The sequence below is a fragment of the Ixodes scapularis genome, unplaced genomic scaffold (genome assembly GCF_016920785.2).
Source record: "Ixodes scapularis isolate PalLabHiFi unplaced genomic scaffold, ASM1692078v2 PGA_scaffold7__128_contigs__length_106722199, whole genome shotgun sequence".
NCBI classification, from domain to species: Eukaryota; Metazoa; Arthropoda; class Arachnida; order Ixodida; family Ixodidae; genus Ixodes; species Ixodes scapularis.
In genome coordinates, this window is record NW_024609882.1 from 93,092,481 (window position 1) to 93,116,557 (window position 24,077).

The window sequence follows — 24,077 nt, forward strand, 5'->3', positions numbered from 1 at the left end:
TCACTCAGAAATACACACAAGAAGAGACTGCGTTGCAGAGAAATGTTGCGCTGAACGTGATATTGTCACGGGTGGTGACCAAAAGAAACAATAAATACACAGAAAGAAATAGACGTTTAATGTGGCGAACTTGTGCCAAAAATAAAAGGAAATAGAAAAATAACAACAGAGCGTCGCGGGCGTCGAAGGCGGCGAAGCAGCAAGGTCGAACGCTGAGGCGAAACTGACTCGACAAGGTCGCGGGCGGCCTCTTATCTAGAGTGCGTCGCTATCTCGAAGATTCGGCGAAAGCGGCTCGAGCGTCGCGTGATCGGGCGAGAATGAACACGCACTTTCTAGAAAACAAAAGCAGGAATAAATGAGAGAAGTTACATGCGGTACATGAATAAACGAGAACTTTCTGGAGGTCCGTGACTGAGCGTTGCTTTCTCAGCCCTGGGCGCGGCATTATCCCCCCCCCCTTTAAAAGTGCATCGTCCCGATGCAGCACAAAAACGGAAAACAAAAAAACAAAAGGACAGCAGAATTGCTAGCCGGAGTTCACAGTCCACAGTTCACTCGTCGACGAGAGTGGAGAGTCCTATCGTTCGTAATACGGCTTCAGCCGGACGACGTGCACTACCTCGGGTCGCGGCTGACGTCTTGCAGATGGGCGGGTTCCGTCGGGAAGGACTTCGTAGTTTAAGTCCCCGAGACGGCGAAGCACCTTGTAGGGTCCAAAGTAGCGCTTGAGAAGCTTCTCGCTGAGACCGCGGCGCCGTATTGGTGTCCACACCCATACCCGGTCTCCGGGTCGATAGTGGGCGTCACGCCGGCGAAGATTGTATCGGCCGGCGTCGACATGTTGCTGGTCTTGAATTCGTAGTCTTGCCAGTTGGCGGACCTCTTCTGCCCGTTGAGCAACCACCTGGGCGTCATCGCTTCCGTCGTCGACTGGATCGTGCGGCAACATAGAGTCTAGCATAGTCGTCACCTTCCGGCCATACACCAGCTGGAAGGGCGTCACTCTTGTGGTCTCTTGTACGGCCGTATTGTAGGCAAATGTGACGTATGGCAATACCTCGTCCCACGTCTTGTGCTCCACGTCGACGTACATGGAGATCATGTCGGCGATGGTCTTGTTGAGCCGCTCCGTCAACCCGTTTGTCTGCGGATGGTATGCAGTTGTCCGACGGTGGTCCGTCTGGCTTAGACGAAGGATCTCCTGGGTTAACTGCGCCATGAACGATGACCCTCGGTCTGTGATCAGGACTTCGGGGGCGCCATGCCGGAGGACGATGGACTCGATGAAGAACTTCGCGACTTCGACAGCAGTCCCCGAAGGAAGGGCTTTCGCCTCGGCGTAACGCGTAAGATAATCTGTGGCGACGATTATCCAGCGGTTTCCCAGGGTCGACGGTGGAAAAGGGCCCAGCAAATCCATTCCAATTTGCTGGAACGGTTTGGTTGGAGGGGGAATCGGCTGAAGGCGACCTGCTGGCTTTGACGGCGGTTTCTTGCGTCGCTGGCACTCATGGCACGATCGCGTGTAGAGATGGACGGTTTTCGGCAGCTTGGGCCAGTAGTATTTTTCACGTATTCGGGCTAGTGTTCGGCTGTAACCGAGGTGTCCTGAAGTTGGGTCGTCGTGGCAGGCTTGAAGAATCTCTTCTCGAAGGCTGGTGGGGACTACCAGAAGCCACGACGAATTACTGGTTCCAAAATTTTTCTTATAAAGTACACCTCTTCGAATAGCGAAGGTCGGCAGGACCCGTGAAAAGACACGAGAAACGGTACTTCCTCGTCCTTCTAGATGCTCAATCAGGGCGCGGAGCTCCGGATCGTCTCGTTGAAGTCCTGCCATGTCGTTGGTGTCCACGGCACCTAGGAAACACTCGTCATCATCCACGTCGGTACAGTCTGGCGTTTCGACGGGGGCTCTGGACAAGCAGTCGGCGTCGCTATGTTTCCGTCCTGACTTGTAGACTACGGTCATGTCAAATTCTTGCAGTCGAAGACTCCATCGAGCCAGGCGTCCTGAAGGGTCTTTGAGGTTTGCAAGCCAACAGAGCGAGTGGTGGTCTGTGACCACCCGGAACGGGTTCCCGTATATGTACGGACGAAACTTTGTGATCGCCCATACAACCGCGAGACATTCTTTTTCCGTCGTGGAGTAATTTTTCTCCGCTTTTGACAGTGTCCGACTTGCGTAGGCAATAACTCGCTCCGTGCCTTCCTGTAGCTGTACCAATACCGCACCAAGGCCGGAGTTGCTTGCGTCCGTGTGAATTTCGGTTTCGGCGTGCTGGTCGAAATGTCCGAGGATCGGAGGTGTCTGAAGTCTTTGTTTCAGTTCGTCGAACGCCCGTTCTTGTTCTTCTGCCCAGTGAAACTTCACGGCGTCTTTCGTAAGATGTGTGAGGGGCGCCGAAATTTTTGCGAAATCTTGAACGAAGCGCCTGTAGTACGCGCACAGCCCCAGGAATCTGCGGATGGCCTTCTTGTCCGATGGTCGAGGGAATTCGGCTACGGCGGATGTCTTCGCGGGGTCAGGGCGTACTCCTTCGCTACTAACGACATGACCAAGGAACTTAAGTTCGGCGTAGGCGAAGCGGCACTTCGTTGGCTTGAGTGTGAGCCCTGCGGTCTTGATGGCTTGGAGCACGGCCCTAAGCCGTTTCAAGTGCTCGTCGAAGTCGTGCGAAAAAACGACGACGTCATCCAGGTAAACGAGGCAGCTCTGCCACTTCAGTCCCGTTAGTACAGTATCCATGACCCGCTGGAAAGTCGCCGGCGCCGTACAGAGTCCGAAGGGCATCACCTTGAACTCGTAAAGTCCATCGGGCGTGACAAAGGCAGTCTTCCCGCGGTCCCGTTCATCGACCTCAATCTGCCAGTAGCCACTCTTCAAGTCCATCGACGAAAAGTACCGGGTGTGGCGTAAACGGTCGAGGGTGTCATCTATGCGGGGAAGCGGATAGACATCTTTCTTTGTAACAGCGTTCAGCCGCCTGTAGTCCACGCAGAACCTAAGGGTTCCGTCTTTCTTCTTCACCAGCACGACTGGAGAGGCCCACGGACTGCTTGAAGGCTGAATAATATCGTCGTCGAGCATTTCTTGAACTTGTTTCTGGATGGTTTCCCTCTCCTTCACCGAAACTCGGTACGGCGACTGATGAATAGGGGGCACGTCATCATCAGTAACAATTCGATGCTTCGCAACCGCTGTTTGGCGTAGCCTTGACGATGTGGCGAAGCACTCACTGAACTCAGCGAGAACGTCAGTCAGCTGTCGTCGTTGTGGGCCTGGGAGGGATGGGTCGATGTCGAGCTTTGACGGCGTGGTTCCCTTGTGGTGCGTCGGAGAGGCGTCTTTTGAGATCACGGCGATGGCGGCCGAGTCCTGAATTTCCTCGACGTAGCCCACAGCTGTACCCTTTGTAAGGTGCTGCGACTCTTGCCGGAAGTTGGTGACAAGGGCTACGGTACGCCCGTCCTGGAGCTCGGTTACGCCTCTTGCAATACCAATCCCTCGTCCAAGGAGAAGTTGGACGCTTCCTTCCAACAGTGCTATCCCGCAGGTGGCTTCGTCGGTCCCGACGGGGACAAAGACACTGGACAGCGGCGGCAGGTTTACGTGGCTGGTAAGGACTCGCACTGCAGCTAACGTCGCTTTGGGATCTTCCGCCGAGGGAACAGGTTTCCGAAGCGTCAGCTTGTTCTCCCCAAGGTCGATGATGGCGCCGTATTCACACAAAAAGTCCATTCCGAGAATGACGTCTCTCGAACAGTCTTGCAGAACGACGAACTTGACAGGGCAGGTTTCACCATGGATCTCAACGCGAGCAGTGCACCTGCCGACAGGCGTGATGAGGTGTCCGCCGGCGGTTCGTATCTGTGGTCCATCCCACGACGTCGTAACTTTCCGAAGGCGACGAGAGAGTCTCCCACTCAAAACGGAGTAATCCGCTCCGGTGTCGACGAGTGCTGTCGCGTCGTGGCCGTCGATGATAACGTTGAGGTTATTCGACACTGTTGCAGAAACGTCGTTTCGGGGCGTTGCGGCGTTAGAGTGGGAGAGCTCCGACGATCTTGGAGGATCTTGGCATCGTTCGTCTTCGGCAACACCACCTCCCGGCATTGCCGCGCCTAGTTTTCCCGACGGGACGCAATGGGTGACAGGCTGTCTCGGCGAGACCGGCGGAAGGGCGACGGCGAGCGTCGGGGAGATGGCGAACGGAATACTCGGCGGGGAGACGACTCAGGAGTTGAAGATCGGCGGAGGTAGTCCTCGATGTCCCGAGGTCGCTCTCCAAGACGTGGTCGAGGGTCGTTGGGCGCGAACCCTCGTAGGCCGAGCTGGCGGTAGGGGCATCGTCGGTAGATATGGTCGGCTTCCCCGCAGTGGTAGCCCAACGGGCGTCGATCAGCCGTCCTCCACACGTCGGTCTTCCTTGGCGCAACTTGTTCTGGACGAACGTGTGCCCGATCTTCCTGGCGTCGGGAATGCTGCGGCTCTGGAAGCACACGTCCGGGAGGCGCCATGTACGGACGCGGTGCTGATGGTGCTCGGCGGAGCATTTCGGCGTAGCTTACGGCTGGCTCCTGCTGTGCTGCTGCGGTGACGGCAACCTCGGGATGGAAAGCTCGGTGAACTTCCTCTCGGACGACGTCGGCGAGTGAGAGTGAGGCTGGGCGATCTGCAGCAGGTAGAATCTTCCGGAGCTCTTCCCGGACGATATCCCGGACGATATCCCGAAGGCTGTCGACACCGGTGGTGCTCAGGTCCGGAAGTGTAGCTGCGACGGTTGGAGAAGTAGGCGCGCCGGCGAGTCGGTGGTAGTGGCTTGCTCGGGCCGTCAGTGCGCGCTCGATGTTCGTGGCTTCACTCACAAATGCATCGACGGTCGTCGGGGGATTGCGAACCAGGCCTCCAAAAATTTCTGCCTTGACGCCACGCATGAGGATTCGAAGTTTCTTTTCCTCAGCGGCCTCCGGGTCTGCTCGGGCACTTAGACGCAGAACATCCTCTACAAAGCTGGTCAGGCTTTCATTGGGGCCCTGCACCCTTGTTTGAAGCAGGTCCTCTGCTCGCTGGCGACGATGGTGGTTAATGAATGTTCGTTTGAGTTCGGCGACGCAGGACTCCCATGTGGGGAAGGAGGCTTCGTGGTTTTCAAACCAGTGCCTCGCAGTGCCTTCAAGCGAGAAGTAAAGGTTGTGGAGGCACTGCTCAGTCGTCCATCCGTTGTGGCGGGCTACACGTTCGTAGTGTCGCAGCCAGTCTTCGATGTCTTCGTGGATCTCCCCGTGGAAAGGCGTCGGAGTCCGGGGTGCGACGGGCAGGACGACGACGCTGGCGGTGGACGGGTTCTGCGACGACTGGCTGTCCATCGTTGGTCTCGTTGGCTGCTTAGTCTTGGGCGGCAGAGGTCCGAATTCCGGGTGTAGGCCTTGGGTGCGACGACTGAACCGGATCTCGGAAGTGCTTTCGTTGCCGTGCCGCGCCCAGGGCTGAGAAAGCAACGCTCAGTCACGGACCTCCAGAAAGTTCTCGTTTATTCATGTACCGCATGTAACTTCTCTCATTTATTCCTGCTTTTGTTTTCTAGAAAGTGCGTGTTCATTCTCGCCCGATCACGCGACGCTCGAGCCGCTTTCGCCGAATCTTCGAGATAGCGACGCACTCTAGATAAGAGGCCGCCCGCGACCTTGTCGAGTCAGTTTCGCCTCAGCGTTCGACCTTGCTGCTTCGCCGCCTTCGACGCCCGCGACGCTCTGTTGTTATTTTTCTATTTCCTTTTATTTTTGGCACAAGTTCGCCACATTAAACGTCTATTTCTTTCTGTGTATTTATTGTTTCTTTTGGTCACCACCCGTGACATTTTGGTGGAGGTGCGGGGTACCGCATGCCCCTGCCGCGTACCCCTCCGAGGGCCCGCAGTCCAAGTCCGACGCCTAGTCCACGAAGAACCAACAAAAGCAGGAATAAATGAGAAAAGTTACATGCGGTACATGAATAAACGAGAACTTTCTGGAGGTCCGTGACTGAGCGTTGCTTTCTCAGCCCTGGGCGCGGCAATATTCCCACTCGTTTATAGTTTTATTGGTAGCCGATATAATATATTGGATTCCAATATCCATAATACGCTGAGTATATTGGAATCATAAACCCTTATTGGATCCCCATACGACACATGGAGATCCAATAAGGGTTTATACGGTATTGGATTCCAATATTTTCAGCGTATTATGGATATTGGAATCCCATAACAAATCCTTATTGTAATACAATACAATAAATGTAATGTTTTCCAATACACTGTCTATATTGTATTGCAATACAATAAAAATATATTGTTTACCAATATCCATAATACGCTGTTTATATTGGGGTTTTCCAATAGGGTAGCGACGTGTCTAAGACTCTCGTCATCTGATAAACCCCTTTTAAAATTCAGTACCACCTGGTTGCTCAAAAGAATGTTCTACTTTAAAAAAAAAACAAACGAATGGTGACTCACAGGCCTTTCCCTTGATTAAATTTCTGTCATCAAATGGCTTTATAACCAAAATTGTGTCGAGACATTGATTGGACCGGGCACACTTTGAAATTAACCATATCACAACCGTTGTATCTATTTCAAGCGTCATGTGGTACTAACGACTGAAAACGTGCACGCCTCACGCACGTTCCGCTTGTTGTATGATCAACTTCCGCCTTAAACTACCTCAAGAATGCCGCAATTATTTTCACAGTTGCCATGCACCTAGATGACGATAGTGATCAAAGATTCCAGACTGAAATAAAAAACTTGATGTATTGCGCGCGTGGTAAAAATGTCTCGCGTTACCTGCGGTGCCCCAGAGAAGTGCAAGGACTGCATACTGGACAAGTCGTACCTGTCCTGGCACCAAATGAGCAGTGGCCGTGACGTGGCCTTGATGTTCATCGTGGGCACCATGGCCCTGTTGCTGGTCATTCTGCTTGACTCGGACCTAACACGGTGGGCCAGCCGACGGGCACAAACGCGAGGAGGCGGACAGGAGCACGGAGGGGTGGTTCAGGAGCGCTCCAGAGTACGGAGACTCCTCTACGACGGACACCTCGAACAGGTGACTTAGACCCGTTCCAGCTAGAGGCAAGGCGTGCGATGACATCATCGTTATTGATTCCCCGACCAGCCCCCAGCCGCAAACATGCGACTGGGGGCTGGTCGCACACGTTGTGACACTCTGCAGCACGCGTCTTACAACGCAAGATATGTGGATCCACTAGTGATGACGTTTGGTTCGGGGGGGGGGGGGGGGGGGGTGTTCGGCGTCATCTTCTAGGCAGTAATGTCAAAACGGCGAGGATAATGTCAACTAGGGTTCCAATCCGGGGGGCAAGGTTGTCTACTCCTTGCGCTGGGATTGTCCTGACTTCAAAACGCAGATCTCTGCTTGGCTATGACGGAGAGACAGTGGATAAACCTCAATGCTAGCTGCCTTGAGCTCTACCCACTATCTTTCCAATCTGAGCCAACCAGAGCTCGGCGTTCTGACGTCACTGCAACCCTTACACAAGAAGCAGACGAACTTGCACTCCGCATAGCCTGCAGAGCCACTAAAAAGCTACGCTTAGATTATCGGCATTACCTTCACCTGCAGTCTAAAGCGCGGCGCCATTTTGTTGCTCAGCGCAGAGTGGACGCCAATGACGATAGTCGAAATTCGTAAATGCGGCTTTCTAAGCTTAAAACACAGCTGCAGGTACTCCAGGTGATATTGCTTTCTTTTTTCGCTGAGGGGTTTATCATTTCGGCGCTACGGAAAAACATGTTTTCTGCGATTTCAGCTGGAGGCATCAGAAAACTGCCAACAACGACTTTAAGCACCAAGATGGCTGAAAGGTCGTTACTCTGAGGCTCAATATTTTTTAGTGGGTTCCAGCCTACGAAACCAATGCCGCCTTGAAGACAAGGCCTGCTCATTACGTGATCGTTCATGAATCTCGGACGAGCCCCAAGCGACAAACACTCGAAAGCTCGACGAAAGCCGCCGCAAAGCGGCCGGCGCGCCCGTCTTGGCGCCGCCGCGTGCAATGCTCACGATGCTGACGCAAGGTAGGCGGCGCTGCTTGGCTTCACCAGCGATGACGATTGGAGGGGGTAGAGGCGCAGAGTCTGTTTTCTATGCGGCGAGAAACTCAGGTAGAGAAGGAGAGGGGAGCGCTCCCCGACGCCAGAACACCGAGCTCTGATTGGAAGGATTAGTGGGCAGACCTAAAGCCCTAGCTGCCTCTGTCTTCACTGCACTCGTTGAACGCGTTAAAACGCGAAACGCTGGAGTCGGGCGTATAAATTTCGCCTTAGAATGCATTCGACGTGGGCAGTGAAAAAAAAAGGCAGCCATTGTCTCCAACGCACGGGTAAAACGTTTTAAAACGCGGGAAGCGAGCGTCCGCCGTTTGGTTCTCGAGTTCTGGAGGAAAAGGCATCTAGCTTTAGGTATTAAGGAGACCAAAGTGCGCGTCCCCGCGCACTCTTGTCTCCTTCTCTCCCACAGTTTTTTGGCTTGTAGATTAGTGATGGAATTCGAGCTTTAGGAGATCGTGAATTTTGAAGTTGGCATCGCTCTTGGCAGCTCCAAGCTGCGCTGCTTGTGAGCAACCTGAGCAAGAACTACGGCGACGTCGAGGCTGTGCGCGGTCTCTCCTTTGCGCTGCGCAAACACGAATGCTTCGGTCTGCTGGGAGTGAACGGCGCCGGCAAGACGACCACCTTCCGCATGCTCGCTGGAGACCTGATACCCACGTCTGGCAACGCGTTCATCGAGGACGCCGACCTTGTGACTCGCAGGAGCAGGGCAAGTGGTCTCTCTTTACAAAAATTACGCAGGAACTTTGGACACATTCTACGCAAGAGTCTCCCAGATAATAGAAACGGTTTTGAAAGATTTTGGGGGCCAAAGTTAAGCTACAATAGGGGCTGTGGGGTTGAAGTTTCGCCGGGCATACGCAGCGCCGCTCCTCCCTTGGCAAGGCGCGCCCACACTTGTTAGCAGTTCAAGGAGCAGAAGCGCTTGTCGTGCTGGCCTCGCGCTTTGTAAACTAATGTACCGAATGCAAAAGGGCAGGGCACCAGGTGCTGTGTTGTCAAATGCCACAGCATCGTATTAAAAGAAAGGTAAATATATGTCTCTCGAAATGTTTTATTCGGTTCCTGGGAGGTGACTCAAGAAAAATCTCCAGAAGCATGAATCGCCATTTGTGCGGCGGACAGTTTTAATTATTCTTTATGTATCTTGTTGCATGATTCAGTAGTGCAGCTACGCTTTCTTGTCACGTTAATGGGAACTTCTCGTAGGTCACTCGCAAGACCATGCAAGAGTATTTCTGCGTTGCTTGTGGGAGCCGTCAGTTCGAGGGCGGACTGAGCTCGCGCCCGTAGGACCCGCAATCCGCAGCTGACGTTCTACGATAAGTCCCTAATGTGGTGGCTACGATGGTTCCCCGTGGCGGTCGACAAACGAAAGCCGAGTATTTAGTTAACATTTTTAAAAATGAAAGAAAGCAACTTCATATTTCAGAATTAAGCTCCCTTTGCATACCCGCCAATTTTCTTCCCCGATGCTTAGAAGATAAAGCAAGAAAGCGGCAAATTACATAAGTTCTAATGAGGCAGATAATCGTAGCCCCTATTTGCGTACTGATTCAAAAGCACGAATGAAAAAAGTTGACGGCTGTACTCTAGCTGTGTTTCTATATATTAATCAAATTATGTAGTTAGCTTACAACAGGTATAATTACTTTCCAAGGAACTCTAAAGAATTAGACACTAAAACATTCCTTGGTCGACACATTACAAAGTGTTGGCAATGTTAGATGTATAAAAGAAAAACAGCATAAAGAAGACCGGGACAGGACCGCTTACAAAGTTAAATATCTGAAAATGTATCAAGTTCTTCTACTGAAAATGTATGACTGAAATTTAAAATGGATTACAATTTTTTCACAGAGAGAAAGTAGTAATATTAAACGTCCTTTTATGGTCCAGAGGCTCTAGATACAAAAAGCATAATTACGCTTAAACAAGAAAAAAAATCACATAAAAAAACCTATATTTACTCACCCGCAACTGGGTTAAAAATCATCCTTCTGGGTCACACCAAAAGCTAAAAAAGACGACAAGAGTGATGGCTCAAATGTAAGTCTATAGGCGATCACTTTTTTACTAAAAACGTACTGACGCACGTGCGTGAGTCACGATCTGACTTACCTCTTTGACAGCAGCGGTACACTTGTGAAAAAACACACAAAAAAAGTGTCGCGGCGTGTAGTAAAAGTCTTAATTTTTTTGTTCGACCTGCTCAAAATGCCTGGAAACAGATGAGCTGTGGCCGTACTTGCGTTCCGCTTCGTTTTTTTTTTGCACAGCTTGACCTTGTGCTGCGGTCTAGCAGTGCATGACGCATCACTGGCTTCATTCGCGTCAATTAAAACCGCCGCAGCATACTTCCAGCACTCGGTAACTCCGACTTTCTAAGTGCGCTTGTCCGAGTTAAAGCAATGTGCGCGACAACGCAGCTGTGCGCGAAAAGACATTTTGAACACTATAGCGTCGTCATCATTGTCCGAGTAGCTCTGACTTGCAAGAGCGAGCGACACGATAAAAAAATACAGCCTTTATCTTGAGGCCGATGTCATAGGCGACGCTGTCTTGCACTTGCGAGACGCACTTCGCTGTCGACAATTGTTCAAGCTTGGTCTGCTGGGCAAGTTGGTAGTGGACATTCATATTAAAAATAGCGCAAAAGAGACGGGACAGAAAGGCGAAGAAGCACACAGGACAGGCTTGTTTTGTGTGCTTCTTCGTCTTTTTGTCCTGTCTCTTTTGCGCTATTTTTAATATGAATGACAATTGTTGGTATGTCTGGGTTATCGCCTCCACCCCAGAGGCCTGGCGCAACCTTTCTTGCGGTGGTTCGCCTTTCTAATAATAATCACCGTGTTTCAAGAGACAGAAAGCTGCAATAGAGACAGAAAGCCACAAGAATATTGAAACGCGGCCACAGCAGAATTCAATTTGTTCGTCGCCATTTCAATCGAAACCGTACTGCTATGGAGGGCGGTTTTGCGCCAGGGCGTGGCGCCACCAGTATTGCTCAGGCGCGCCCTCTGGTCAGCCGAAAAGAACTATAGGCACACAAGGAGCTTTGGGAAAGACCACTCTAGGCCACTGCAGCTCAATAAAGCCAGAAGGATCTAGCTTTCTTGGCCGAGGGAGTGTCCCTAATCGCATGAAAACGTGTCAGCGAATTGTGATACCAGAACCTTCTGAACGGCTATTTCCGTAAACGGTTCATTTTGATCGTACCAAGCGTTTGCGTCACAATCCTCCCCTGACGAAACCACTCTAGCTTCAGAAATAAGGTTTGGTAAGAGTGTTCAATCCGGATGGCGTCCCCAGCACTTTGCTCGCTTAAAAAAAAAAAAAAAGAAAGAAAAAACACAAGAGGACACATAGATTCGGGCGTATTTGTGGCTATCCGTTTGGTTTTTGGAATTTGGAGACTGCGTTTTGCTCATGCCTTGTTTCCTGTTCTGTGTTCGGTCGCTTGACTCAAACTTTGCAATCGGTTCAGATTTGCCCTGGAGTTTGACGATCCCTAGCTCCATAAAGTGTTCCGGGGAAATTTTTTTCAAATGGTTAAAAAATGTACTTAAGATACTAAGTACAAGATAGTGAGAAATGTAAGGGAGACAGAGCAGCAAGTACTTTAGACAGAATGTATTTGCAAGATACCAAAATACTACCAAACGTATTTTAAATACAGTACGTCGAGTCGAGTATTTAAGATGGGTATAAGTTTCCGTGCTTGAGGTTTGTCGCTGTCGGTTGTTGCTGTTTGTCACTCAAGTCGGAGTCTTAGCGACGTGCGCGACTAAAAACGTCGTTTGGTCGCAATTCGCGCTTGTTGGAACGCTCATTGTGACATCTTGAATTATATGAGTTTTTTTTTTCATCGACCAAAATCAGCGCTGTGTCAGAGTGTCAACTGTGACGTTGTTGGTCTAAGAACGACAAGAGTCCAAGCTTTCGTTCTGATTTTTACACATAGCGCCGAACTTGTAGCTCGCAACCGATGAAAGTATTCAAGATTACGACTATAGACGTCACGGCGAGGAGAATTCTTGTCGTGACGGGACCCATAAGAAGGCGCCACCAAAAAATGTTGGCTCAAAAACTCCGTTTCACATTCTAAGTTCGGCTGCAGCCAACGCTGCAGCTGAACCGGTGGATGTAATCTGGCAACGCGAAAAGCGTCTCGTCAGTGTGCTCGTTGTCTATGTGCGTGCACTATTACCGGCTAAACCATTCACGCACATAAAATTCGCCATGGTCCTGGGCTTTTTTAACGTGAAACGTTCTTGGACGAGGTGTTCGGATTTCGTGAAGCCCAAAAGTGAAGCCTGGATAAAAGCGTGGCCGTGAGGCTCGACACTGATTGGTTGACGAATGGCAGAGGAGGAGTGAAGTAATCGACGCTGATAGTTTAACGGGGAGGTCAAGTGACCAGAGGGATAGGTGAGGAGGAGCTCCATCACCTGTGTGCACTGAGGGAGAGGAGCTTGAGATTATGGAAGGCTCTGGAAGGTCGCCAGGTTCGATAGCCCGATTATCGGTAGTATCTCTCCAGTCTAGGATTAACCACGAAGTGTGCACATGGTATGCACTAAACCATCTGAAGAAGAGCGCCGTGAAAGTAGTCGTCTGGCGTTTGAGACTTAGAGTATCGCCAAAAGTTTGTGATGCTGGAACGATTCACGTGTGCAACAAAATTGCCGAACAATTTGCTATAAAATATTTTGTGCGGGAGTGGTTTAGCGGGTGATAGCAAACACGTAAGAACGACGAACGCCGTGGCGATGCTATATTGGCGCTGTTTGAACAGCTGAATTAAATCGCAGCGTTGGCAGCGATTCTGCGGTTGGACTTAATGTGGAGCGAAGTACAGGACATTAGAGTGTCCCAATTGATGTGGGCGTCCTGGCTTCCAGTACCAGGCTCGGATCAGCTACTGTCCGCAGACGGACGTGGCCTTGGACCTGCTCACGGGACGGGAGATGCTGGCGTTGTTCGCGCGGCTCAGGGGCGTCCGTGAGCAGAACCTGGCCGTCGTCATCCACCAGACGCTTCACTTCGTGGACATGCTCGAGTACGCGGACGTCACCATTGGGACGTACAGGTGAGTGCCGTCGTTCTCGCTGGGGATGCTGTTTTCTGCAGTTTGTGGACCAGTCACCGGGTGGGCGTGATCAGTCGAGCGAATTTGTGCGGGGCATAACGAGGCGGTCAGACTTCCAGTACATTGCACAAGAGACAGGCTGCGGACACTCTCTCGAGCCCATTCCTTCATTGAAGGTCGGTGCTGTCACATTAATCATACGAAAACTGTCCGCAGAAATGTTCGAAGGTTACATACGTGTGAAGCTAACATGTTTCGCAGATAATTTCGCCATCTTGTCTGCATCGGGCACCGTGTGCTTGGGACAATGTATGAGTAGGGTGATCATGTCTTAAGATAAAGGAAGGGGTTTGGAAAAAACATAAGGTACGCCACGGTCTTGACGCCGGCTACACGAGGAAGGGATGAAGGGTCTTATAAAGGCACCGGTCTTTGGCCTCGTGGACATAGTCCAGGAGGTTTTTAGGAAGCGAGTTTTCCTGGAGCACTTGAGAAGTGAGTTTAGTCCACTTCTGGAGGTCGATGTTTCTGTCCGATGTTTGTAGATGCATGCATGAGGAAAGGAGGTGATGTCAATCCACCTTGCTGTTGTTGCATCTGGGCCAGAAACATGAGTTGATGCCCTTGCTCTATGAGGGCAGGCGGGCCAAGGTCAGTAGCAATCCAAAACGCGGGAGGGAGGGGGAGAGGCGCCCCCCCCCCCAGCCAACATTTTTTCGTTCGCTTTCTTGAACATTTGTTTGAAGAATACGGGAGCGCTCTTGTTCACAGGAAGTGGCCAGTTGACTTCGCTCGCCCCCTTCCCTAAAACCAATGTCTCGGATCACCACTGGCTGGACATGATGTGTATGGCATTGTGTCATAGCTCTAGAGCTTAAGGTTTTTCTAACGCAGAGTGTGTTTTAGAGTTGATATCTAAGATCAGGGCTTCACGGAATGTCGCAACAAACTATAGTATTAAACACGGCTTGTTTTCTTTTAGTAAAGAAACATCACCAACCGTGTTTTCTTTTACTGAAGGAACAACAACAACCATGTCTTCTCGTGAAAATCAAGCAGTTAGCTTCTTGCTTAGTAAGTTTGTAGCAACCGAAACATCCAGATGAAGACGAAAAAGCAGCGGCACATGTTGTTCTCCTCTCATGACGTCCCTCGGAAGAACAGACTTTATTGAAGTCCACTGTGACTTATATACTGTAATAGTATGTTTATCGGTAAGTCTGTACTGCAGCTCGCTACAAGCCGACACCTTTTCCCTTGTGCTAGCTTTGATTGACACAATTGTTGTCGGTATATACCTACTCGAGTGATTATAACTGACAGAAGGTTAGAGCGCAAACGAGCTGGTTCTTGTTGAACATTGTAGAAACACCCCGAGACTAGGAAAAAGAAAGAACGGACAAACACAAGTCTCTAATAAAGTTGAACTTATTTTACATGATATGATATTTTACATGACATGATATTTTACATGATTATGTGCACGTATTGTAGCGAAAGCATGATCCTTTAACGGTACTAGGGTTCAGTGCTTAGTGAAAAGCGGGCGCAATTGACGATGGTTAAACGTCAAAAATACGACTTTTCAGGCTTGAAAAGCGGAATCCCTAAATTCGGACGATATCTTTTCTTTCTTTTTTTTTGTCATGGAGTGTTTTAACATTTCTGGAGGACGATTTGAGCTAAAGCTTCAGATGAATGGCAACAAAGATTTGAGGCATCGTGATGGCTAAAATGTAGCTACTGACGGTTTCCGAATTTGGTGGTGCTTTTCGTGGGCAGTGGCGGCACGCGCCGTAAACTGTCCCTGGCCGTGGCCTTTGTGGGCAACCCCAGCGTGGTGCTGCTTGACGAACCCACGGCTGCCGTGGACCCGCCGTCAAGACGCCGCATCTGGAGGATCCTGATCGCCTCCAAGCAGCACCTTGACTTGGCGATTCTGCTGTCCTCACACTGGTACGTAGAGTCTCTAGCAGTATAAAAGACCCGTTAGCTGAGACCAATATTTATTAGATAAACTCGGTTCTGGCACAAGGTCTGTGCTTTCCGCCGTGTGTTGACTGAATGCTTGCCCTCGAGGTGCACGAGACGCCGAGACGCTTTCTAAGGTAGGAAGCTAAGGTTTCGGGATAAATGCCACCCCGAAAAATGTCCCACGCCCCCCAACAGAAAAAGGTCCAGGAACATGTGGTTTAAAAAAAGTAGATCCAAGAGTTATTCCCGCGGATTTGAAATGGCACGCATTGACTTCGCAGATTTCCCCCAACACATTTGGCTAAAAGTGCTGTAGTTTTTTTTGTAATAAATAATCAACAGCAACAACATGGGAATGCACTTTTACTGGCATGCATGGACCGTAGAATAAAAGGTTTCAAAACATTGCCGCTCGCAGTCATGAGGTATCCAGCAGCTGGAAGGCCATCAACGCATAATGCTCAGAAAGATCAACCGTAGTCATAAAGATGGCCCGGGACCAAGTCGGTGCTTCTCTCAAGAAAAAAAGCAAGTCAGCGTTTATTGAATTGCAACGCCCTTTCAAAAACTTCTGCCAGAACTAAGCCGCTGGGACGACAATAGACCTTATTCAGATTTGCCCGCCATCTGTCGGACGTTGTGCCAACCTTCCTTCCGACGCCATCTTTGAGGCGACTGGCAAAGCGCTGTGGCCGTTTGGGGCGTGTGAAAGCGACGCGCAGCGTCCGTACGACTGCTCTGTTGTCCCGCTACGTATTCAACGAGCAAATAAAATGAAAACCGATCTAAAGATTCGAATTGTAGTGTTTTCTTTTCAAGTTAAAGGTATAATAGCCAACGTTTAAATAGCCTTGGATTTTTCGTGTTCTATTCAGGCTCCTAAAAAATGCACCCGCGCGTTAGTGTTGTGTGCTTTTACTGGGCTCCTTAACCTTTTTTATATATATGACACTTTCCACAATGTCATAAAGGGCTCATGATATCTGTATTTAACATGAGCGAGCATCTATTATTTTATGTGATTTTTTTCGGAGCTTGATGTTGGCTAGCATCGCAGCTTCACTCGCACAGAACAACGGCGATGTCCAGTCACCATCACTCAGATAGTAAATAAAAAAACAACAAAAAAAAAAAACGCAGGCGAGTTGGTGAATGACATTCATAGTAGCCCTGAAACGTAGGAGCAATAAGAAAAACTACCCTGAAGATCTACACTATACTCTACTTCACCTTATGAGGTACCGCAGGAAAGGCTATACAGGCTCGAGCTCCTTGCTCTAGGGTACATCTCGTCGGCACAGGCTCTCGTGCATTAAGGACAGCTGCCGACGCTATGAGCTCGCGCTTCTAGCCTTCGCTACGGTACATCATAAGGTGAAACAAAGTATAGCATATCACTCAAGCGTATGCCAGGCACAAAAGCGTAAAAGGAAATGACCGGCGTGTCGCCGCGGTGCAAATACGCAAAATATAACGTATTAAAGTAAACACTATTCTGCGGAAAGCCGAAACATTTTCCTTTTATAATCGCAATAATTATACTAACAAATATATTACATACTTGAGCATATATACTCATCGGCCCTTCAGAGAAAATGTATAAATAAATGTCAGCGGCATTTTAATGTGATCCTTCTGGTAGCGCGGTCACAGAGAGTTAAATTTGATGCTTAGTCGCAATAGAATATGGTGAGTGCTCATAAATGTGGTGGCTTGCAGTATTGGCTACAAACACAAAAGCCTCTCCCGCTGCGCTGCGCGAACCCATTCTGTTGGGAAGCGAGCAAGCGCGACTGTTAAACTCGCCAACAGGTTCAGGTTAGCAGCCAAGAAGAGCCCGCTTTTATCCATTCGTCTACATCTCGAGAATGTTTCTCGAAATGTGAGAGTCGCGTGATAATAACGACACAGCGTAAAGTAAGCAAGCGTTCGCCTTTGCGTTTTAGCACCGTTGTCTTTATGATTCATCAGCGAAACGCAGATGTTACATTGCCTAGCGCTTCTGCACTTTGCATCAGCCTTCAATCGGGTGTAAACAGCCTACATGAGCGAAAAAACAAAAAAATGAAAACCGTTTAGAACTCCCTGTAACGCCGAATTGGAGCGCAGCTCTTGAGGAGGAGGAGGGAAGGGTAGACCCCTCCTCCGTCCGTGGCCCCACAGGTCACGTGACCTGGGGGTCTAATGACCAGGGGGTCACGTGACCTGGGGGTCACGTGACCTTACAGTTACGGCGACGGCGACGCCGACGCCGACGCCGCTCATGCTGGAAACGGACGCCGAAGAGTTGCGCTGTAAAACCCGACTAGTGCCAGAGTCTCGATTTGATTGAAAAACTTGATATTCAGAAAGTCTAAAATCTGGCGGAACACGTGACTCGCTAACTGCTAAAATTGGGAACTTATATTTGAAAATAAACTGCCTGAAGTCAGAAAGACGAGAACGTAGCCCTCTAGCATTCCACTGGAAGACTGTAGCTTGTTTTACATAATTCTCGAAAGAGAGAACATCAGCCATTAGACTGACGCGAGCTCCCAATCAGTGCTGCGATATTGATAGTAATCCTGATACCTAAGAAAAAAAAAATAACCGCACAGAATAACAAAGTAAATATGTGCAAGTACTGAATTTATTTGTCAGTATTATTATTATTGTTATTATAAAAGGAAAATGTTCTGGGTTTTCGTGGAATAGTTTGTTTTTCTTTTAATACGTTATATTTCGCGCGTTTGCACCGCGGCGACACAACGGTCATTTCCTTTTACGCTCGTGTGAGTATGCTAGTGTAGATATTCATGCAGTCTTTATTTTTTACCTGCAATCAAAATACTATCGTAACTTCGTGCTGTATCACATGGACTCCTTATAATGATGTTTTGAGCTACGATTCAGTGATATTTCCAAGGAAACGAATACGCATTTATATAATAGATTTAATTTTATGATTATTTGTTTTTTGTGTGTGTGCGCGTGGAATCATATCTGCAATATTCCTAAGGTTAAGCAACGGGGTACCAAGATTAAGCGTTCAACACCCCCATCATAGAACTGTGCGATTCGGGTCTGCACACGCTGGGTCAAGGCGCACTGCGTGAAGAACAGGGTTGTAAAAGTTACTTCAAAAATGTACCTAAGATACAGTTACAGTTACTCATACGAAAATGTACCTAGGTGCGTATCTAGCTACTTGCTTAAAAATGTACCTAGGTACAGGTAGAGTTACTTCAAAGGTACTTTTTTTATTTTCACGTAAAGTATTTTTCTCAAATTTGTCACATTATTATTGGAATAAATCCTTTGTATACTGAGATGTAAACAAAAACAAGTTTGATAAACGTGCTTTATTGGTGTCAATGGGAGAAGTAACGCAAAACGCTCACCAGAGCCTTCGAAGACTTTGCCATTTTTCACTTGAGTGCTCGATTTGACCTCAGAATCAGGACTCTTCGAAATGTTCATCCTACATCTTCGATCGCAGTTTGGTAGCAATTGTTCCTCCTATGCTAAAAACGCGCTTCACCGCCGCTGGAAGCCCTGTCTTGAATTTTAAGAAGACGCTTTTCAGCAGCGGCATGTGCTTGAAACAGTCCAGACTTCTTGTCGGAGCAAGTTTGGTGTACTGTACAGTCGGCGAGAAACAGCCACCGGAGGAGCCTCCAACTCGGTAGAAGTTGGCACATGGCAAAACAGAAGGGCCCGGGGGGCCAATAAGGTCACTGGAGCGAGGCACGTGACGGCGCTGCACAGATGTCCAGATCGGAGTGGAGTCCTCACGTGCCTTACTCTCACGATCCAATTGGCTCACCGAGGACACAGCTTCGACTGTTTAAGACGTCCCGCTCAAACTCGCTTGTTGACGTGGCTTGCCCTTCAGCGCCAGCACTGGCATCGAAGCCATCGCGAGCCCTGAAGACGTCGGCCGCATGGAGAAACGAAGAGTCGAGTGCACACGCACCTAACCTTCGCAACGCAACGACGCGCGAAAGTCTTCAAGCTTTCACGTTTTTTCTTTCGTTTTTAGGAAGGAAGAGAATATTGTAACGCGAGCGCGTTTAGGAGCTCGTGTCACAGAAAATCCGTCGGATGTCGGTGGTGTCGGTGGCGTGACGGAAAATTCCTGAATGGTCGATAGGGTCGTGACGTCACAGCCACATGACTTCGCGCGGAAATTTCAAACAACCCACAACGCTCATGTGAAGCGTGACGTCACGCGTGGAATGAAGGTGGTTAGAGACATACGAATTAATGGTCGCAGCATGTTTCAAATGATCCCACTTAATAAACTGATTCTTTTGCCTTAAAGAAACATTTGAAGAATTTACGCAGGATTGCACCCACGACCCTTCGGCTGCGAGCCAGACATGATACCGACTAGGCAACGGAGGGCTTGGGAATGGCACTGCGATCCTGACGTCATTAGAGTGCCTCGATGTCTGTTTGTGTCAGGGTGAAGGCATTATCGCATCGAGTGTTGTTAGCGCGTGCCGAGCAAACACATAAATAAACCTTGCGGGGTAAAATGGCATCCAAAGCACTGGCAAAAGCTCCTCAATGGCGCCGGGAGTGTTGTATCATAAAAACTAGGTCGTTGTGTGACCCAAGAGCATGAGAAGCGATTGAGAAGGCCATGCGAACGGGGCCCGATAACCCTATCGCCTTCAACTCTTAAAGGCGAGGGTTAATCGTACACCCAATTTTTTTTCTTCACAAACATGTTCAGTTTTGTGAAGTGCAAAATTTGAGTTTGATTTATTGAGTGGAAACACCACGTGCTTTACGACTGTAATTATAATTTATTTTCAGTTATATGTTATATTGTATTTTCTACGATTTTGACGAAGTGAATAGAAAGTACCTGTAAAAAGTAACTTCACTTAGTTACAAGTTACTGGAAAATGTACCTAAGATACAGATACAGATACTGAGAAATTAAAGTACCTAGGTTTGTACCTCAGGTGCAACAAAAGTACCTAGACACCGATTTACAGTTACTTGTACCTAGGTACTTTAAAACCCTGGTGAAGAACTCCTCGCATTCTGTAGACCCGCAGCTGCGAATGCCAAATGAAGACAAACTCTCACACAGAAGCTGACGGCCTGCTTAATATATCCCACAAATCGTCCGTGTGCGAACAGTCGCAATCAGGTTGTCAGGCAAGTTAACGCACGACTAAAAAAAAGTGCGTGAGTCGACCTACTTTGGTGCTGAAATGAAGCTATTTTTTTATAAAAAGAGATTCTTAGTGAAACTCCTGAAAACAATCTTGCGCCTAATACTCGTAACTTATTCTCAAACATACACACACACACACACACACACGCACGCACACGCACACACACACACACACACACATACATACATGCATACATACATACATACATACATACATAGCGCGGGGAGAGGGCTTCGTACTGCGGCGGGCGGCAGGGACGGTGGAAAAGCCTAAAGGTGGCGCCGAGCCTCTGATAGTACCTATTAAGGGCTTTCTGCCCGCAGTCGGCTATACCACTTGATCCTAACGTTTCTGCGTGTATTAAATTGTACACGGCAGTATGTTAAGGTTCACCTCTCGGTTTTTTTTTGTTTTTCGAACAAAAAACTGCACTTCAAACCTCACTTCGTTTCCTGTGATAAGAAGATTTGCTAGGTTATTATAGACGCTTTGCAGCAGCTCCGCATGGACGCCGCCATAACTGACCTTCAGTTTTTGTTTCCTCTTATTTCGTTTATTTCACTTCATCATTACCATAGCGGGCCAGGTTATTGCCATATTAGACTCAACTGTGTCATTTTCTAGAGCATCGGCCTTTGTAGAGGATCGTCAAGTACCGTTTCAGTTGCTCGGCATCTCGGTAAGACAAGAGAAGGTCAGCAATGGCGGCTGTAATTTGGCGCGTGTGTAAAGTGTCTATATCCCATTTCAAAATGGGGTCCTGGGAAATATTTCTCTTACCCCTTGCGGCCATTTTTCCTACCTGGCACCTGGGATAACACTTTGGAAAATCATTTTTGTCTGGGGCGTTTTCCTTCCGGACCCGTTAGTTTAGGGTCATTTTTTCGAGGCCATTTTATTTCTTCACTGAGGAAGCTCGCCCTGGGGGCGGGACAACAGACAGGCTTCCCTGCCATTCTCACCTTGCCAAACACTTTAGCTCTAGACAAAAACGAAAAAAATTCGATGGTGCGAGATGCAAGCTGTAGAATGTACAGCTTGCATCTCACAGCAAGGCCAATAGATTAGCAGCTAATGTGACGTAATTAAGATCGACGTATTCATGGCTTGCATGTGACGTCTTGGCATCTCGCTGGTGGTCATTTCGACTTTATTCTACAGAGAAAAACAAATTGGATGGAGCAAAATGTATACTGCAAAATGTATGCGATCAGCAGCAAGGGAACCACCATTGTTACTGAATACCCTGTCAGAGTACAAATTCACATTTCTTAATGCTTTTCAGAAAACAGTATCACTCCAGCCGGGTATGGTTTTATTTCCTGCGGTAGCATTGGACGACAGGAGTCACGTGAAATGTACGCCATCGCTATCTTCGCCACTGTTTCTAATCGCCACCATGAGTCACGGATTTGTGGACGGCCAGCTTCTGCTGCAAAGTTTCGAATTTCTTCTGAGTCAGCGTCGTGACACACGTATTTGTGGGGAATCGCATACAAATGTTTGGTATTCCGCGGCTCCAACACGCCTGCTTGCTGTGCCTTGGGGTGTAGAAAGAGGTCAGCAAACGGTACAAGTCTATTCCGCTCCTGGTCACGCAATAACGCTACTGAGAAGGGGACGAGTGCTGGGCTTGTTTTTATAAAAAGAAAGAATTCGATGTCCGTGCAGGAGGCAAACTTTGTGAGATGGGTGCATTTCACTGGTCTTTTTCGCGTCTCGCACTTCGCCTCGCAGCCAAGCAGGCTGCTTCGATTGAGCTTAGTTCAGCACGAACGATGCTTGAGCGAACGGCTGTGTCTGAATATGATTCCGATAGCAGTGCTTTCTATTCCAATAGACCGATCTCACCAAGCGTTCCACGCATGTGCGACACCGCCATAACTGTAGTTCATAGGAAGCAGACGCCAGTTCACGAGACAGCTCATGCCACCTCCTGCTTTGCTCGCGCAGACCTCCAGCAGGGTTGTCGCGCGTGCAGAAAGACTACAGCTCCCACGATGCATGGCGGCAGCGGTGGCGTACTCAAACTAGCTGGTGAGATCGGTCTATTGCTTCGTATCTTACGAATGGTAAAAATGTGAGGAGTAGATATGCACGCGAAATCGGAAGCACGAATGTCTGGGTGACTCATAGCGCAATTTAAGCCAACGCTCTTGTGTGAATTAGCCGCGGAGGGTTGTCGTCTGAGTTTTTCTTCTGTTGATTTCTTTGCTGTTTTACTGCCTTGTGGGCATAAACGAAGCATTAAAAAAAAAAAAAAAAACTTTCAGCCTTTCTATTTTGGCGAAGAAGGAAGACCAGCGAAGTTGTGCTATGGTGGGACGACTTCTAGGACGACTGCGACAACGACGCCTTAGATCCTCAGCCTTAGATCATAACGACCTATATAGTGCCCAGACATTTCAGAAAAGTACAATAAAAACTTCAGCGGAAGGGATGGCCCCCTTCTTTACTACCATTACCTCCCCTCCCCCTCTCTCCCTCTCCCTCCCGAACATTTTCTACAACACGCCCTGACCCGAAATTTTTGGTTTGTTTATGTGTGTGTGTGTGCTGGTCGTACCCCTTTTTATGTTCCTTCCCTCGGTTCTTTTCTTGCCCCCAACCCCAGCCGCATAGCTCTCTCATCTCTCAAACTCTCCCGACGTCACTACCCACATCGCCTCTCGGTGGGCCAGGTAACGCTGTCAACAGTGGCGGAACATGAGCTCTAAAACCGGGTACACCGCGCGCGGGTCCACAGTATCACAAAGTTTAATCTTCGCCTCGATTCTGAAGCGAAGATTTTGCCTTCAAATAACTCGTTCCCAAAGTTGTGAAACGTCACTTTGTCGTCACTGATAACTTCCGCAAACGGCGATCTTGCGACGAGAAAGTTCACTGTAATCACAGGCCGCCTAAGGACAATCTAGACAGCGTTACCTTTAACGCGGCCTAGGGATGTAGGGACACGTTGGCCCGTCGTCATCAGTGAAGCCATTCAATCGGCTGGCCCCACGGTGTTAGGGTGCCTTCATGTCTGTCTATCTCAGGGTGGAGACATGCATTGTTGCCCTGAATGTGCCAGCGCGTGACGCACTCGCGCACTCGGTGCGTGACTTGGGCAGTGAAATGACGCCTGTGCATTAGCCAGATCTACGCCCTCGAGTTTAGTGACACTGGATCGCGCGCACTTCAAATGCATAAAAAAAAAAAAAAAAAAAACACGATTGGGCGTAAAAATGGCTGAGATGTCACCACTCAAGCAAAAGCGCGCGTGAGTATGAAGGCACTCTACACAGTGTTGCTCGCACGCGCTCTGATGAAGCTCGCTGTGACATTGTGTTCTTAATCTCGCTTGAATTTGAGCACCAAGAAAGTTTGGATGATTGACATCTTGTCCCGCGTGACGATATTGTAGCGAGAGCCCAATCAACACGCTCCGCGAACTTCTGTCCCAGCTTTGTGCTCGACGAGTTTAGGGACCCTGTGTTCAAGCCACCATAAGAGCTTGAGACTGTGTTTCAATTCATGTTGTTGCTGTCCACTTACGAACATCTCGTGTGCAGTTGCGAATAAATCGATGACATGCGTCTGCATTTATACGGTGGTCTTTTAAACGCGAAGAAAGCGTAAATAAAATACCAGTGGCCCAATGTGATCATAGAAAAAGGCGGCTAAGCTGTAAGCGATAAAGTTCGCCACAGGAACGGGAAAATGGCACAGAGAATCCTC

At 49.0% G+C, this 24,077-nt stretch overlaps 1 protein-coding gene across 1 annotated transcript in view; it reads left to right on the top strand.

The window, feature by feature from the left end:
* LOC8040344 (retinal-specific phospholipid-transporting ATPase ABCA4) overlaps positions 1 to 24,077 on the top strand; it is a 223,262-nt gene that overhangs the window by 195,589 nt on the left and 3,596 nt on the right. The window contains exons 16-19 of the mRNA XM_029977824.3: positions 6,848 to 7,095; positions 8,608 to 8,829; positions 13,025 to 13,212; positions 14,995 to 15,168. Of these exons, the coding sequence (XP_029833684.3) occupies positions 6,848 to 7,095; positions 8,608 to 8,829; positions 13,025 to 13,212; positions 14,995 to 15,168 (832 nt within the window). The remainder of the gene's footprint in view (positions 1 to 6,847; positions 7,096 to 8,607; positions 8,830 to 13,024; positions 13,213 to 14,994; positions 15,169 to 24,077) is intronic.